Below are 18565 nucleotides of genomic sequence, written 5' to 3'. Positions count from 1 at the left end.
GTACACAAACATAAACACAGAGATAATCGGAAATGAAGAAAACCAAACAAAGCTAACAAAGACAAAATTTAAAATCATAATTATGTAAATTGATCATTCAAAGTTTATTTTGTTCATTTGCTCCTTGGCCTAAACTTAAAACAGCAAAATCCCAACCAACCACAGAGAAAAATGCTTCACCTTTCTCATGAAATGATTAAATTTTGAATACTTTATTCCTCTATGCATTTTGTCAATGTACCAATGAAAGTTTAACATTTATACTTTAGAAATTAACAGAAAATAATCCCTGAAACTAATGATTTGTTTTCAAATCTGTTTTCTTCCATAGTAAGGTGTGTTACTTCTTTTTCAATGCAATTTATTCTACATTCATTTAAAATATATTTTACATCTGATCTATTCAAATTGCCATAAGTTATCTTAACACTAGGCTAGCACCAATAAACTCTGAATTTACCATAACACAGATTTACATAACAATGTACAATAACTATTTATAGAACTCTAGCATTAGTGATAAATATAATTCACAATAGGTGCACAATGAAACTCCCTTCAATTATCTGGGTTTAAGGAAGGAAACTACAGTACCCTCCATACTGTGGGCTCTGATTATACATTATATATATTAAATAAATTGCCAGGATTGATAAAGTATTCTTTTTATTATAAGTACTATTATGAATGATATTTGAAAGGTAAGTAGTTAGGTTTGTATCAATACTATTATACTGCATGCTGCCTGAGTGGTCGAGGTACTAGTGATAACCTATATCCAATCACTTCATTTAACTTTATAGTATGACATAATAGTATATAGTAAAATATAATAGTATATAATACTGTAAATAGCCTTCAATTGGAGTGAAAATATGTTCAGATATTTGCCCATGTACATTATCTGTTCCGAAATGCAAATAGCTTGGAGGAAAACCGTGAGCTGCAAAAAAAAAAGGTTTAAGTTCAAGGACAAACACATGAGCATAATTATTTTTGTGCAAAATGAAGGCTACTGTGCTTACTAACTATCAAAGAATTCTGCAACATGCAAAAAAAAATGTTTACCATTTGGTCCATGGAATTTTCACTTTCAATGCTCTCAGGTACCACTTTGTAAACAAACAAACAAGTCCCTTAGTCTCTAACAACAGCTAAACACCTTCTCACCTTGAATCAAATCTCAAACTAAGACTTATGGATGTCGGCTTTGAAAATTGGGGAAATAACTTGAGGTATATCAGTGGATATTCCCTGGTGCATACTCAGTCACATGATCTGTTCACATGCATTGTGTGTGAGAAGAAATAGTTGAAGGATTCTATAAACTCCTACATTAAGTATAATAATTTGTGTAATGTAAACTGTGAAATTTTGCATAATCTGTTTGTTTGCTTGCTGTTCTTTCTCTTGTCAAGTAAACAAGCATTTGAAGGTAACTTAAACACTTCACGCTACTAGATATTTTTCTGAAGTCCACTAGTGCAGTTTAAACAATCATACTTGTTGAGTAGGAAGAACAATTTAAATAACATTGGCTTAGTAGTCAAAACCATGTGCATAGAATCAAATATGAATATACTAGAAGTGTATTAACTTGTTACATAACTAATGCATTTTCCATCAGTGAGTCAGCACTAGCCTTCAACCTTTCTCTAAACTGCCCTGCTAAACTCCTTGCTGCTAAAGTAAGAATCTGTCTTTTAGAGGAACCTGGACAAAAAAAAAAAAGAAGAAAAAGTTAAAAATTGCTTATTTAAGTAAGACAAACAAGCACAAGCCTTTAAAATACTGGCACAGCTGCAACAAATACAGATGTTCTCACAGACAAGCCCCACCCATCATTTGTTGTAAAAAAACTTTAGGAAAAAAGTGCAACTCATCTGCCAGTGTTTGAAATGCTAACAGACAAATGGGTAAAATGGTTGAAATAGGGTTGGAAAGCTGAACAGTTCTGCCCAAAAATTGACTTAATCACATAATAAAAAAAAATATATAATAAAAATAAAAAATAAACAGTTTTTAATGTGGAGAAACACTTAGCTAGAAGCTAGTTTACATGTTTTCCACCAAACAACTGAAACAAATCATTCAAATTGAAAATAACATTAAGAATCCCCAACTGTAATATAGCAAACCAGTTGGCTATATTACAAGCATGGCCAAGGATTTGAAACTCGGGGCTACTGTGAAACGGATCCAGGGTGTGGCCAGGGCGGGACTTGAACCCGGGAGAAGCGGATCACAAGTCCGACATGCTGACCACTCGACCACACTGCCTTCACATCTCCAATGCAATCCTACCAGCCAAAGATGTTCTAAAATTTTGGGTGAAAAAACTTGCTAACCAGTTTTTTTCCTTTTTTTCTTTTTTTTTTTTTTTATGATAACTTTGCTGCAATTTCCATCATAATTATCTTATGAGTTTAGAGTATTTTTAACGCTAATTTTCTAACTAGGTAAATAATCCAGGCAGCTTATTTGAAGGAATCTTGTATTCTGCTTTTAGCTGTCATCAAATTGTTTGAATTGACTTGTTCAATGTAATTAATTTGGAATTTATATTGAAGTGCTTGTGACTTTAAGGTGTGATTCAGTGATTAGGATAAGTGTGATTCATGACATTATAAGGAGAAATTAGATGCTGATCACTCTTGAGTGTCAAAGTGTTTAGTAACAAGTTAAAATAAAATACAGCTGTACCTGATATTTTAGAATGCCAATCACCATGTTCTTGCCCAGACCCTAACATGACCTCTCCGAGAGTAAATGATAGGCCTGACCATCTTAAGTTGTAATTAGAGGGTGTGCTTTCTTCTGCTTTCTTGATATAAACACTGGGAATTTGGACTGATTGGGAGAATGTTTCAAGCTCTGTCTTTGAGGTTGGGTCACTCAGTGCCAGACATGTTAAACCAAACCACCTGGGAAAGAAACATATTAACTCATTACACAAAGTCTTGATTAAATTATATGTGATATGTGGAATTACAAATGTACTTTGATCGGCTCTTACTTGTGATCTATAGCAAGACAGTTACTCATCTAACCGATGTTATCAGAAGAGAAGGTGAGAATGGTAACCTGACAGGCTGTGTTTTCATCGATCTATCAAAGGCGTTTGACACCATCAGTCACTCTGGCCTCCTGAGCAAGCTTTCAACTTACGGAGTTCGTGGAACAGAACTCGCATGGTTCACTGATTACCTTTTCTGCAGATCACAAGTTGTCCAATATAAAGGCGTGCTATCAGAACCTCAACCCATTCTCACAGGTGTTCCTCAGGGAAGTATCCTGGGTCCTATCTTATTCATTATCTTTTTCAACGATGTACATAAACCGCTTCAACACTCGAAGATTATCACTTATGCCGACGATTCAGTCATCTATACCTCTTCTAAAGATATTGATACTATACAGAGAAGCCTTAGCGAGGATATGAATAACCTGTGCGAGTGGTTTAAAGACAACGAACTGATCATTAACCTAAAAAAGGACAAGACGGAGTCTATGTTATTTGGAACAGCTAAAAGAATCAACCTTCAAGACAAGGAACTTAAACTTTCTGTTAATGGGACACTCATCAATAACACCTCTACCTATAAGTACTTAGGTGTTCACCTTGACTCATCACTAAACCTTGCATCACATTTTGACCGAATCTATAAAAAAGCTGCAACCAGAATTAATCTCTTGCGATCAATTCGTCCTTTGATCGACCAAAAGTGTGCAGAATCGATCTATAACACTATGATCGCACCTATTTTTACCTATTGCGGAACACTTGGTCTTAGCTTTCCGGATTACCGAAAGGAAATGATAAAGAACATCGAACGACGAGGCTTTAAAGTTATTGGCAATAGTTCTTTTAATCCCCCATCCGTGAACAATTTGATCAAGCGTAAAAGCTGTTTGTTTGTTTTCGACTGTCTCCTGAATAATGTTTGCACACCCTTTAAGAACTACTTTGAAAGACTGGTTCATTCTAAGGCCACTAGGAATAACGGTATATCAGTGAAATTACCCAAAGTACATTTAGAATTTGGTAAAAAGAGCTTCTATTACCAAGGAACAAAGACTTTCAACAACCTGCCTGCTGAACTAAGGTCGTTAGATTCGAGACTGAAATTTAAGAACAAATTGCGAGATTATTTTAGTTAAAAAATTCGATCTAAACGTGGTTATAGGTATCCTTTTTCAGAGCAATTTATTTTATTGTATTGCTTTTCTAGACCTTAAGATCAATGATTATATCTTGTTAAGTTTTATTTTATTTATTTATTTATTATTTTGAAGGGACCCCAAGGACAACAGTGTTACACACTGATGGGTTTTCAATCCTGTATAAAAATTCGTTATTATTATTATTACTATTATTATTATTATTAAGGATAGATGACATCACCACTATCATCATTTTGCTTCAATAGAACTCATAAACCAAAGAGAATCGATTTTGTCATGAGTCTATACAGAAGCAAGTCACAGAAGATGTAAAATGCGGTAACAACACCAGCAACGCTCCAGGTTCATGTGCCACTTTTCTCTTTGTATCACATTTCTATGTCATGTGTGATATATTACTGAGCAGATGCACAACAACATGAAATCTATTTTTTAATGATACATCAAAGCAAGCAGTAGCCTACCTGCCAGGTAGCAGCTCTGACAACATTTCTTCCACTCCAATGATCACATGACCTTCCTGCACTTTCTTTCCGTGCACTAAATTGGCTATTCTATGCCGTGCACCCTTCACTCCAGCTGAAAACCCAATAGGGAGGGGGGCAATCCCAGATGTTGAGGAATTTGACTGCACTGAAACATGTTCAAAAACTTGACGGAATCCATCTTTTATTGCTTCTACAGCTTCTGTATCGGTGGTTGCTACAGCCAGGCTTATAGACTGTTCTCTTCTGTCTAATTACAAAAATGAGAAAAATAAAGATGAAAATACAAATTGAGGTAAACATTTACTTTATATCAATTATTCCTTTAACCCCCAAAGGGTCTCTAGCATCTAATTTCTCCTTACAATAACACGTACCCTGAATCAAACATTAACCCTTCACCAGGGGTTTCATCAATGCTTTCGGCAGAAGGGCAACTGGTTTTCACAGACGGGCAAAACTTTTTGAACTGAACTTCTTTATAAGATAAACTTTCCTCCAGATCATCAAACCAGGTGGGCAAAACTGTCCTCACAACTGGTCAATTTGCCTCAGGTGCTTAGCCCTTAATAAAACCCCTTGTACACATAATTTCTGCATCCTGTTCTCAATACATTTCCTATGGTTCTGACCAGGAAAATTTGTTCAGCAGACAAGAGCTTCTTCACAAAAGTGAGCATTACTTCCATTCTCACAACCTTAATGTGTGATATAGTCTGAGGTGATTTCATAAGGGGAAACTAGATGCTAGTTCTTTTAGGAGTCAAAAGGTTGAGGTCACAAGAAAAAGGAAATGATCACAAGCTAAAAAGAAGCTCTTGCTTATGAAAGGCTTTCTCCTTGTCAGCACCTTAATTAAGAAATCAATGGAGTACAGTATGAAGTATATGCAAACTAGTGTTTTGGTGTCAAGGGTTATGTGAATGATAAAGAAACTGGCTTGTACTTGTTTCCTTAAGTTTGTACTGCTACATTTGAAGGTGTATGTGCACATACTGCATGTTATCACATTTAATTCAGAGCAATCTTCAATTGGATGTCAAATATAGCCCAGGATTGCTTTGCTTTACTTTTACCATGTGATTAGTCTAGAGAGCTCATGCTTCTTCTTCAATCATTCACATTCAAAAAGTAAACTTGGTAACTCCTGTTTTTCCATGCTTCAACCAGTTTTTATGTTTTAATACATCAGTTCTCACTTTACCACTAACTGCTTGCAATATACTATTTTCCTTTAATTTGAATGCCATCATGATCCCTTTAGCTATGATTTTTATGATACTTGATCACTTGAAAAGCATCTTAATATAAATCAAGTTGTCTTTCAGTTTGATCACATGTGAGTTTTTGTCTTGATTCCACAGGTTACTGTTCCTACACGGCTTCTTTCATCAAAAACAGTTGGATAAAAAAGAACAATTCTTGGAAGATGATTGCTACCAGGGTTTACACACAGCTCCTAAAAATAGTGCAGAAGTTGAATCTGAGGTGCTTTAATTCAATAATTTTAATTATCCTATAAAAAATCTTATCAAGTTACTCACATAAATAGTCCTCCATTTCTGGATCAAGTGTTGTGATCACACTTTCAACAGAAGTCTGAAAAGAAAGACAGACAGTCAAGTTAATTTTAAAGATTATTTTATCTTCTAATCTAGCAATTACATAATTATGAACTTTGTAATGGGCCTTGCTCTCTATAGAGTCTCTGTTGCTCAGTGGTTGAACATCGGAGCACGGAATTCAATGGTCTGAGGTTTGATTCCTTGTGTGGGACTCAAATTTTTTTCTTTGTCCCTTGGGATGCTCATGACTAGACAAAACACATAACTGATCCTAAAAAGAAGCAAGACAAATCCTGCACTTATATGATTGCTTTTCTTGTTTTAAATGTGAGTTCTCCCCTGCCCCTTAGAATAGTTTGTTTGCTTTGGCTGGGCACTGTGAAAACTTTGTTTTAGCTTAAATGACACTTAATCAAAGAGCACATTAGTATACCGCACTAGTGTCTTGACAGTCAACAACCATCAACATCAGCCCAATGATATTGATACAACAACAGGCTGATATTAATACACTGGGTTTATACTGAAGTATGCTTTTGTGTAAAATCTTAAATCATTTAACGTAAATTTTTTTCGGATGTTTTTTAGTAAAAATAATAAATTAATTTTACACATCGTTATTCCTAATGAGGCTTCATTTTAAAATAGTTTTGGTCGATCTGGAATTCTATATAACGTAATAAAACGTACGATCAAATGAACTGTTTTCACTAATTAATATATTTTAACAATACCTTTGTTTTCTCCACAATATTTCTACCAATGTTTTGCGTTGTTTGTAATCCAACTGACATTGCAGTGGACATCCAGCCCCAAACTCCACCAGTTAAATCTTCATTTTCATCAGGATCCTGGTCAGAATATTGCCACGTTGATGAAGAAGTTGAAGGAACATTTACTGAAGTTTTGCCATTTTTATTTTCCATAAGATCACTCGCTGAATCGTCTGTGCGAATCCTCTGCTGAACAGGGCTCGTTACTTGGGTCACAGAGTGCGAATAAACCGAAGTGACGCCGGTTGAACTCGATTTTTTATCCCCAATGGTAACAGGAGAGGAGGAGGTGGACATTGTCCTTGGAGATGTCGAGTCGATTTTTACATAACCCTCGTCTTCCAATGCGCTTTCCACTTCTTTTGTAATGTCCATCGCAGGTTTTAAATATTTTTAGATCCTCTAAGCCTTTAATCACGGGTTCTTGACACGAAAAAATCGCAAAAAATAAAAAATGTATTCACCAAAAAGGATTGAGTCAGGAGAATTCCATCAACTATTGACCATGCACCATGGCAGAGCCTCGCTTCGAAGAGGAAAATAGTACAGAGCGGGGGAGGGGGGGTTTGAGCGAGTAATCCCAGGATCATACTTGGGTGACGCTACATCGAAGGCGTTCGTCGAGGGTAAGAGTAAACAGTAATTTTGGTCAGCGGGCAAATTATGAAACCCGCGAGTACAAGTATTGTGAAATCCCGCGAAAGGATGACATTTAAAAACCGAAGACAATTTTTGACTAAGACACTAGAATGCGTTATGATGGCGACGACTCAGTAAATATCTGAAAATAATATATGTTTACTGCGCTTTTATAAAATGTATGAAAGCGTTCTTCGCAGTAATAAACCCTAATTATCTAGTAGGTGGAAATAAGGCCTGAAAAAATTTTAGGTCCGTACGGGATTTGAACCTATGACCTCTGCGATACCGATGCAGTGCTCTACAAACTGAGCTAACAAGCCAACTGGGAGCAGGTCATTATTTTGGTTCGTATTAAACCCGCCAATAAATTTGAATAAATGAAATCATATATGTGTACTGCGGTTTCATAAAATATACGAAAGCGTTCCTCGCTGTAATAAATTAACCCTATTTATCTAGTAGCGACTAAGTACTGTAGACATGACTTATTGACTTGCCCTGTTCTGCCAGCAGAAGAGCGAACATGATAGGCATGCAATGTCTACTTTCACCGCTTATAACAAGTGTAAAATTATTAAGTCATAAATGAAAAAAGCTGTTCGTTCAATTTAAAACGGCAGTCACTTTGAGAATAAAGTAATCCTTTAGTTGCCTGTCATTATATTTGTAGTGAAGTCGCTGACGCCAAAACGGGCTGGCTTTCTCTATCTTGGCCTTGCATCGAGCTGTTGCACTTAAAACAGAAGGTTGGGTACAAGTGCGGAATTCTCATTTGTCTCACGCTCTGCACCCACACGCGACATTTAGTTTTTAAGTTTAATACAGAAGTCACTATTCTCATTAAATCATGAGGTGTTAAGGTACGAAATATTTACCTCACAAGGTAACTAGGAAGGAAGTGCATTTTCATTCGTTTTTGTATATCTTCATCCTTTGCTCAGTGCGATTTTACACACTTCGGGTTTGAACTTTTCGGGGGGAACACGTGCTGCAGCTTACACGACGTATTTCAATTTTAACCGCTGTACTATAAACTTGTGTGTTCGACCCTCGACGAACGCCTTCGATATAGCTTCACCCATCATACTTGTTCCTGTCATTCCGCTCTTGTCCTCAATCAGCGATTTCAAGCCATTTGAGAGATTAAAGTCTTAATAAGGGCAAGATTTCCGTATAACCCCATACCAATAAAAAACAAAGCCCAAGTCCCAAAGGTAATCTGTTGTTTTGCCTCAGTTTTCTTTTATCCAGGAATTTTATGCATAATATATAAATTAATTAGTCGTCCTCCTGAGACGAATGCATGTAAATTTCCAAGGTTGGGTTAGATTACCGAGTTGTAGTATACTTGCTATTTTCGAGAAAAAGCCGCACTCTTCTGATTGGGCGCAGCATTCATTGGTCGGGTTTTACTTCCATGGTTGTCGTTTATTCAAGAGCAGCTCTTGAACGATTTAACTTTGGAAAGCTAGTCTTCAGACTACCAGCACCATATTATAATTAGTGACGTCACTAGCTTAGGGATCGAACCTGAAAGAACGACCTTAGTTAATTCAGCGGCAATCGTAGATGACCAATCCCATCTGCCTTTGCCCTATTTAAATCTTTATAGCCAAAACGTCACAGAAAAAGTGACCAATCAGTCACTGCTACTGAAAATCTGTCAGATTACATTTCCAAACGTTCCATCTGATCATTGATTTACAGAGTCTTAATCCACCGTCTTTGATAAACTAGCAAGGTTTAAAAAAAAAAATACTTGTAGAAACGATAAGTTTTAAACTTTATTCAATAGCCTATTCATTCTAAAAAGAAAAATTGTAGAAACATCCCTTTCAATATCATTCAATATTATAAAAAGTTCTTTATGGGTACAACACCAATTTTCTTTTTTGTCGTTTTTTCTTCTTAAGTTTTCCATTATTCACTAAACTTTCTTACTCTTTACACATACATTTGACTCACCCTGAAAAACCTAATGATTATTTGTTCCCACCTGTAGGTTTTGGGTACTCCACACAATTAGAAATTTAAAATTCTCTCTCAAAAATTATTTTCAGGGACTAAAATCAGTGTCCAAATTAGTTGACACATCATGTCCAAAGAGTTCTTTTTATGTGAAGAATAACATTCTTGTTTCTACTTCACTATAAGTCATTAATTATTAACATACAAATTCTCCTTGTCATACGAAACGAATGAAAACATTATGGAGAACATGCGTACTGATGTTTAACTTAATAGGATGCAAACTAGGTTTAACTCAGTTTACCAAATATAAGTCTGAATTGCAAATGGTGGAATAATTTCGCTAATAATTGCTCCCTTTTTATCAGTGATGCCAAAGGTAACATTTCTTCCTTCAGTGTTTTGTATCACCATTACCGTGTTGCCCTCTGGTGTAACAAACCCAATAAACTCCAGGGAAGTCTTTTCAGAGCAGTTTACTTCAATTCTGTGTGAACCTGGTGGTACAAATTTGCTGAAGTGGCCAAGATGATAAAACATTGGCTGCAAAAGATTAGGTAAAATTGATTATATCTTAATCAAATCATACTAAACTGGTTTGAATCAATGGTACAAATTAAGATACAGAATAATTGATGTTAGTTTCCAAAGTAAATTTGTGAAGGTGTAGTCTGATCGTCCGGGTGAGTGTAGTCCTGAGAAGGACTGTTGTCGGTGGTAGTGACTGACGTTTCGACAACCTGTGCGGAAGTCATCATCAGAGTCAAGTGAATGATTGTTGTCAGTAGAATGTTCTTATTCCAGTTCGTGTGAAATGATCGGTTGGTTTTGCCGTGATGTTATTGGCTGTAAGACTCAAGTGATGTAGGTCGGTCGTGATTGGTCTGTTTCGATCTGTCGGTAAAGTTAGGTCGTTCTTTTTCGGTCGTTTGTGATGTTTATGTCGTGACTGAGTCGTTTGTATGGAGCGGGTAGTTGATGACATCTGTTTAGGGGAGTCTGTTCTAAGTTAGTAAACCAGCTTTCCAGAGTCAGTCGTTGAAAATAGTCAGTGCTGTAGGTTAGGCATTGCGCAGAGTCCCAGTCAATGTTGTGGTTGGTAAGTCGATGGTGTTCAGCAATGTGATTGCTGACATCACCTTTCCTCGTCGCCCGTCTGTGTTCAGTCAGTTTTGTTGTGAGGTTTCTGCCAGTCTTACCGATGGAGGAGGCTTGGCAGTCGGAACAATTGATCCTATAAATCGTTCCCTGTCTGTTCCTCGGTTCGTCTTTGTCTTTAACGTTGGTTAGTAACTGACGTAGTGTGGTGATGGGTTTGTGGGCGACGCGGATATTGAAGGGTAGTAAGATGCGCAAGATGTATCAGACTTGCCTTTTATGTACGGTATGGTTGCTGTAGTCGTAGGGGTTGCGGTGTCGTTTGTTTCGGTAGTGGTAGTGGGTCGGTGAGTGTTTCGTCGGATGAAGTCGTTGTTGTAGTTGTTCTTCGTAAAAACACGGTAAAGGTATTTGTTCTCGTCGGATAAGCTGTCTGTCGAGTCGCATACTAGTTGTGCGCGTCGTGTTAGAGTTCTGATAGTTGTGGCTTTGTGTGATGTAGGGTTGTGGGATGACTCGTCTAGTAATCTGTCGGTGTGTGTCGGCTTCCTGTAAACTGTCGTCCGTAATGAGTTGTCGTTGTGGCTTACCAGGCAGTCTAGAAAAGGAAGTTTGCCATTTTCTTCAACTACTCTGGTAAACTGTATGTCAGTGTTTTGTTCATTAAGGTGGTGGTGGAATGCGTCAATTTCGTCGTGTCGAACGGCGGTGAATGTGTCGTCAACGTAACGTATCCAAAGCGGTATCGTTTGTCGGCAAGTCGAAAGGGCGCGTTCCTCGATGTTCTGCATCACAATTTCTGCTATAACAACAGAAACTGGAGACCCCATGGCAGTGCCGTGTAACTGTTTGTAATATTGCAGTCTCAGTGCATTGTAATGCCAATTGAAGTGGAATACTTGTGAACAGTGATTTCACATCAAATGACACTAGTTTGTAGTCGTCAGGTATCTGAACAGTCTTGGTAGCGTTAATGAAGTCTTCAGTGGATTGTAGTTTATGTCTGGATTAGCGGTTGTAGTATTGTCGTCAGGTACTTGGATAGTTGGTATGTGGGAGACAACGTTAAAGAGTAAGACGAACCGAGGAACAGACAGGGAACGATTTATAGGATCAATTGTTCCGACTGCCAAGCCTCCTACATCGGTGAGACTGGCAGAAACCTCACAACAAGCCTGAATGAACACAGACGGGCGACGAGGAAAGGTGATGTCAGCAATCACATTGCTGAACACCATCGACTTACCACCTACAACATTGACTGGGACTCTGCGCAATGCCTAACCTACAGCACTGACTATTTTCAACGACTGACTCTGGAAAGCTGGTTTACTAACTTAGAACAGACTCCCCTAAACAGATGTCAACAACTACCCGCTCCATACAAACGACTCAGTCACGACATAAACATCACAAACGACCGAAAAAGAACGACCTAACTTTACCGACAGATCGAAACAGACCAATCACGACCGACTTACGTCAGTTGAGTCTTACAGCCAATAACATCACAGCAAAACCAACCGATCATTTCACACGAGCTGGAATAAGAACATTCTACTGACAACAATCATTCACTTGACTCTGATGATGACTTCCGCACAGGTTGTCGAAACGTCAGTCACTACCACCGACAACAGTCCTTCTCAGGACTACACTCACCCGGACGATCAGACTACACCTTCACATGTTACCCCCGGGTTCAAACCATTTACTGCAAAAGTAAATTTGTTACTCACTGGTGGTTCATATAGATGTTTATATGATAACACCTTTAACCTTTGAGCCCAAGAAAGGATGAATATGTAACTTCTCCCTATAATATCCATAACCTATCCAGCAAAGAGCTAATGAGAATACTGAAACTTATCAGTTGGCTAGAGCGCCGGATTTTGTTGCGGGAGGTTGAGGGTTCGAGCCCCAGCCGGACCGATACTCATGGTCTTAAAATAAGCAAGGAGAATTTGCTACCTTTTTATCAAGAAATGGATAGATATTCTAGTCTTCTTGGATAAGGACGAATAAACCGTAGGCCCCGTCTCCTGCAGGGTCAGGGGTAGGAGACGTTAATTTCCCACGCACGGGATTACTCCCCTGGGGTGGGATGGGTGGGAATTGGCCCTGAAAAGCCCCCATAGGGAGTGGTCAACAAACGTATGTATGTATGTATCAGGTAGAAGTTGCTATCTTCAGTTGATCTTACTCCATGTTCTTACAAGTGACTAATTGGCAGGAAAATGTGTTGCAGCTAAAAAAGCTGGGAGAGTTAAAAATCAGATCTTGCGTGTTAGGCAAAAAACCTAACTTTTGAGCAGATATTAACACAAAATTAAAAAATATTAGGAGAAGCATTCAGATAACCCTAATTGCCTCTTCCTATTAAGAGAATTAATCAATTAGACTCATTTTACATTGACTCAGTCTATGGCAACTTTACTACTTTGCTGAAAAAGAATGGAAGTAGATGTCTTTAACAGTTAGCCTCGCGTGTAAAGTGGATTGTACCTGTTTATAGAAGGCATTATTTTCTGCATCCACAATAATTGGAGAATCAACAAAGTTCTTCACCCAGTTGGGTCCTCCTTGTAAATTAAGAGCTATGTTCCAATCCACCCATCCACTTGACCAGTGGGATAAATTCTGTAGATTAAGAAAAAAGAATATTATGTTATCCACTGAAAAGTACAATTTTTTGCTGTGCGCATAAGGGTTGCGCTTTGAATCAACTATACAATGGCAGCAAGAGTGTCAGTTAGTGTCTGTGAGAAACCTAGTTTGGTTTAAAATAAAGAGAACCTCTATTCAGAGTACAATTCCATCATGACTCCCAGGGGTAGGATATGCATCCCTTAAACAGGGCTCCCATCAATAAAGCCCACAGATACAAAAGTTAAAGGATTATTTTCCCGGCACAAAAAAATTGCCCCTTAACTGTAGAAGCCCCCTTTCAGTATAGTTAACAGATTCAAACCATATACAAGGTTACGGGAGCATATTTCAGCTTGGATCTTGCAAGGCTTTCTCAAGAGTTTTGGATAGATCGAGAGGACCCACTCTGCATATACCGTATCTTTGAGCAGCTAATTGCTCATTTTCCCTATTTTCTCTCCATTGTGTATCTTCCATCTTGTTTCGCCGTGTATGAATAAAGCGTATTCTTTGTGTAGTTCGCATTACTTACTGGCGCCTATCATTTTTAAATGACTGCGTCAATTTGCTTTGTGTGGAATATTCAACTGTCAGGAACAGTAACTAGTATATAAATTGTGAAATCACCTCAATGATGCTATAAGCATAATCACTTCCTCGTGACCACTGACCCAGATGAACTCCTCTCTCAGAAGGGGGCCCTGTCCAGCCAGTGCAAGCTTCTGTGTTTAGAATGAAGTGGTCAGGGAATCTATACGATGAAACAAATTAAAAATAATTGAATAGACAATAGCAATAATACTGTAAATGATGTACCGGAAGTCATTTAAGTTTCAATCATGCATTCTCCTTTCAAACCTCGAGCTCCACCATATTATGAAGTGACACCATTTGTGACATTTGACCTTACTACATGTACTTTACAATACTTGTCATCCTTGTCAGAACTAAATTTAGTGGCACCCACCTGTGTTAAACAGTAGAAAAGTTTAAAGCTATAGTAAGTGAAATACTAGACACAATACTTGATCAGGTCTATTGTCCTTTAAAAAAATTATCCAGTTCAAAAATTCTAAACCAGTTTAAAAAAAATTAAACCAAAGAAAAAATTGAACTACAACATAGCCATTAACTCCCAAAATAAGAGTAAAATAATAAAATCAATTTAAGCAAGAATTTATACTTTTTGTTACATACTTTTTGTGTGTTGCAGAAAGCACACCGGGTGAAGTATCATTCTCATTATACCAGTGAACTGCAATGCCAGAAACATATTCAACAGTTTCCTCATCTCCAAGAATGGTATCAGCCCAAGGCTCAACAAGCCTCCGGTTATCATCAACCATCATCAGTTTCACATCCGAGTAGCCGAACTTTTCCAACATTGGGCCTAAGTCCTCTTTGATGAAATCTCTCTCCATCTCCTTTGTGTAACCCATTGTTTGAAAGGAATACCTTCAAATTTAAAGTTGACAAGTGAAATGGTGCACCAAGTTTCTATAGATTGTCTTGGAGGGCTGAGCTGATTGATCAAACTCAATTTCCAAACAACCTCTCTAAGTGCCCAGCCTGTTCAATAATTAAATATAATTTAAGACAATGGTAACATTGAAAAATTCTAGTAATAGAAAATCTCAGATATATGTACATCAGAGCTTTCTTCCTGACAAACCAATCCCAGTCTGAAACATCATGATTACTGTCAGTGGTTAAAATTATCTTTATTAAAAGACATTAAAAGATATAAATTCATTTTCAGTTGTAGACATTGCAAAAGAACATAAAAAAGAAAAAGGAATCTAAGACCCATCCTAGAGACCAGCCAAAAACATGACTCCTTCCTCTAATCTTAGAGACATTTGCAGCAACAATTATTTACCACCTGAAGATTTGCAATCGGGTCAAAAACATTTTTTTTTACAAAGACTGTCAAACAATAGGCCATTTTCGATTTGTTAAAATTCTAACATGGCTCTGAGGCTTGGGGGAATTATAAAAAAAGAAATTAATTATTCATCCCTCAACCTCGATGTGATTTCGTTTGGTTTATTTCCCAAAGCCTCCTAGGAGCCGAGTTTGAATTTTAATATATCGAAAATGGCCAATTCCATCAAAGGGTAAAAGTTGAATTAAAAAACATACTTCAGATTCCAATTTGCCCCTTTATGGTATTTTGTCTACAATATAAACCATTATGCTTATGACTGGTCTTCTTGCTGGCCTCATTTTCTTCCCACAACTATGAAATAACACTTAATCTTTGGGTAAAAACTAAACCCACAGGAACTTGCATAATTCAGTACAAATGCTAGCTTAAAGGAATTACCCTGTTTCCTACTTTGCCATATTTTCCTTTCTTTGATTGCCCTTGATTTGTCTTTTACCATCACAAACAGTTAAGGATAGGTCTTGGATTTGTGTTTTCATCCTTCAGCACAATCAGATTGGAAACACAAGTAAAAGTGCCTAGGATTTGTCACGTTTACACACACAAAAACCAGCTTTACATTCTGTAGAATCACAAATATGTCTCACCCTGGGATAAATCCTGTGCTAGGTTCATTCTGTACAGTAACTCCCCAGATTTTCACCCCATTTTCTTCATACGCCCTGATGAACTTTGCAAAGTACAAAGCCCATGCTTTGTGATATTTGTCTCCTGCCACTCCCTTCAATGTTCCAGCCCCTTGCATCTTACCATTGGTCTTCATCCATGCAGGAGGAGCCCAGGGACTTCCAAAGAACTTGAGGGTCCTTCTACTCATATTTGCTGCAGCTACCAAGAGAGGAATCTTCAGCTTGAAGTCTTCGTTGACCAGGCTAAAGTTTGACATTTCAAAATCTCCTTCATGGTCATCATAAGAGTAAGGCCAGGTAGAAAAATCGCAACTAGCCATGGGAATACGCCCAAGGGAGTACTCAATGCCATCCGGAGAAAAGTATGAAGACAACAGCTTCTGCTGCAAGGTGGAGCTGATGTTTAATATGTTGATTCCAGCAGCATCTGAAGAGAAATGAACTAAGGGCATAAGCTCGATAGGCCTTTTGCAGCTAGAGATCACGTGCTTAGATACCGCCTAGCAACACCATACTGGAGAGCAAGCACTCAGACAGTATAGAGGTCACAGAGGTCTGCATTCAAATGAAGAATACAGTGGATAACAAGTCAAAAGGTATCCCAATTTGAGAAATCCAGTAAGAAGTAATCAACAGCTTCCCCGGAGTGTATCAGCAGCAAAATCACACCAAAATTCGTTTTTCACAGATACACTCCGAGGAAGCTGTTGATTAAAACTTACAAGATTTCTCGAATTGGGATACCCTTTAACTTGTTATCCGCTGTATTCTTTGTTTAAATGCAGACCTCTGTGATCTCTATTTTGTCTGAAATCACTGGAGTGCTTGCTCTCCAGTATGGCGTTGCTATGCAGTATCTAAGCACGTGATCTCTAACTGCAAAAGGCCTATTTACTGGTAGAGACCATTTGATCTCAGCGATTTTGGTTGTAAATACCCAGAGGCAGTCAAGTTGTCAATTTTTAAGTTAAATCTTAAGCTTTCAATAATGATTTTCTAGAATAGGACGATTATAACTCTTCAAAGGATAACATTACTAAACCTGTAAAGGCTCCTCCTATGCCCAGTATAGTCTGGAAAACTTCATCCTGATTTACGACAAACTTGACCTCGGCTTCGACAGGGTGCCGTAGTTTTCGATAGGACCCTGGCTGTTTTATCTTCCCCGTCCTTAGATTAAAACGATCGCCTGCCTTTGAGCTGGTGTAAACAGCATATTCTTGCTCGGACAAAGGACTTCCCTCACTGAAGGAATCACAGCCTTGTTCATCAGAACACACACAGACAGTACCCCCATGACCAAAATCCTTGCTGTGGCACGCTGAATAGTTAGGTGGTGAAAATCGAAGTGTGGCGGCAAAGGACAAAGAGCAGCATACGAAAGAAATAAAAAGAGGTATTACTTTTCTGAAATCCATACTTCCCCTACGCTAGCATTACGAATGGGTATAAATACCCCTAACTGTGTTAGCAATTTTCGAGCAGGCACTCAGCCCCAGGCCACCAGAGTGTCCGAGAGATCATTAACTGTTATTGGCATGATAGCGATAGTTATCAGGGGCAAAGTTTGTGTTATTTGCCGCGGCCGAAGGCTGAGGCAGATAACACAAATTGAGGCCCTGATAATTATCGCTACCATGCGAAAACCAAATCCAATAATTGTTTTATTATGCATATTCCTGAGCTGCACTTGTAAAGACAAGAGTGCATAAAACTCTTCTCTGAAGGTATGACGTCACTGCTACATGTCTAAAATCTATCGCCTCTAGGTATGACGTAAGAGAATGTATAATAATTTCTGTTTTACTTCACACGGTCTTGCCTGTCAATAAAAGTTCAGCTGATAATCACGAGATGGCCACAGGTGAAGGGTGTAGAGCTTCTCACCATACCTTTTTTTTTTTTTCATTGTTTCCAGACAGAAATTAAATGGTTTTTTTAAAGCGTTTTTCTTTTCTCGGAATTCATTTGTCACAATAAAGCTATTTCCTAAAAGGTGTGAGAACGCTAGTTGTCTTGGATCTGACGTCTTCAACGACCTTCCGAGAAGGAATGTTACGTCAGTACATCACGTGTCAAGCAGTTCCACCCCATGTTGAGCCCTGTGGTTTTCATTATGGTATGAAGATTTAAGTGTCAGATCCTATCTGGGGCCATCAATCCACATTGTTACATTAGCTAAGCTTACGCAATGGTCTAGCGCATGCGCAGTGATGAGACTAAGCACATGTTCGGGACACAAAGTTTATTTTCCTTGATCTGAGATAACTAAATAAAATTACCAAAAAGCTGCATATCCTTTTACACACATGACGCCCGTCTCTCGTTTTTTAGACCCCCTTCCCCCTCCCTCTCATTGCACATGTGGAGATGTTGGAGAGGGGGTGGTCAGAGATCGCCCACTCCTTCAATTTGTATTCTTATCAAACTGATCTGGACGTTTGTTTCTTGTGAATTAACACCATGCCAAAAGACATTGACGAATCACCAAAGAAAGGAAATTAGGGTTGGTGCTAGTAAATGTTCCCAAAGCAGTTTAAGGGAGATTTAAGATTTTTTACTTCAGCTTCCCTGTTCAGTTGGGAAGTCCATTGGTTCTTATCCACAATGGTTCTAGTAAAAA

At 38.1% G+C, this 18565-nt stretch overlaps 2 protein-coding genes across 3 annotated transcripts; both read right to left on the bottom strand.

Moving 5' to 3' along the window:
- Positions 1-80: 80 nt before the first annotated feature.
- Positions 81-7541, bottom strand: LOC111325368 (protein PRRC1). 2 transcript variants are annotated; one of them, XR_002694327.2, is made up of 6 exons: positions 6970-7541; positions 6215-6269; positions 4650-4920; positions 2704-2924; positions 1069-1713; positions 81-943 (listed from the first exon to the last, which is right to left on the bottom strand). XR_002694327.2 is itself a non-coding variant. In XM_022929178.2 (5 exons), the coding sequence occupies exons 1-5, from the start codon at positions 7381-7383 to the stop codon at positions 1601-1603; spliced, it is 1074 nt and encodes a 357-aa protein (XP_022784913.1). In that variant the 5' UTR covers positions 7384-7541; the 3' UTR covers positions 81-1600. The 2 variants fall into 2 exon arrangements, 1 of the variants encoding a protein (XP_022784913.1); XM_022929178.2 differs by having other exon boundaries at positions 81-1713.
- A 1875-nt stretch (positions 7542-9416) lies between these two features.
- On the bottom strand, positions 9417-17430 carry LOC111325383 (lysosomal acid glucosylceramidase). Its single transcript, XM_022929196.2, has 6 exons — positions 16985-17430; positions 15901-16369; positions 14563-14820; positions 13993-14116; positions 13222-13356; positions 9417-10161 (listed from the first exon to the last, which is right to left on the bottom strand). Exons 1-6 carry the CDS (start codon positions 17358-17360, stop codon positions 9919-9921), a joined length of 1605 nt encoding a protein of 534 aa, XP_022784931.1. The 5' UTR covers positions 17361-17430; the 3' UTR covers positions 9417-9918.
- Positions 17431-18565: the final 1135 nt, after the last annotated feature.

This window comes from Stylophora pistillata, chromosome 4 (genome assembly GCF_964205215.1).
Source record: "Stylophora pistillata chromosome 4, jaStyPist1.2, whole genome shotgun sequence".
Classification (NCBI taxonomy): Eukaryota; Metazoa; Cnidaria; class Anthozoa; order Scleractinia; family Pocilloporidae; genus Stylophora; species Stylophora pistillata.
This window is presented reverse-complemented; position numbering and strand designations above follow the sequence as displayed.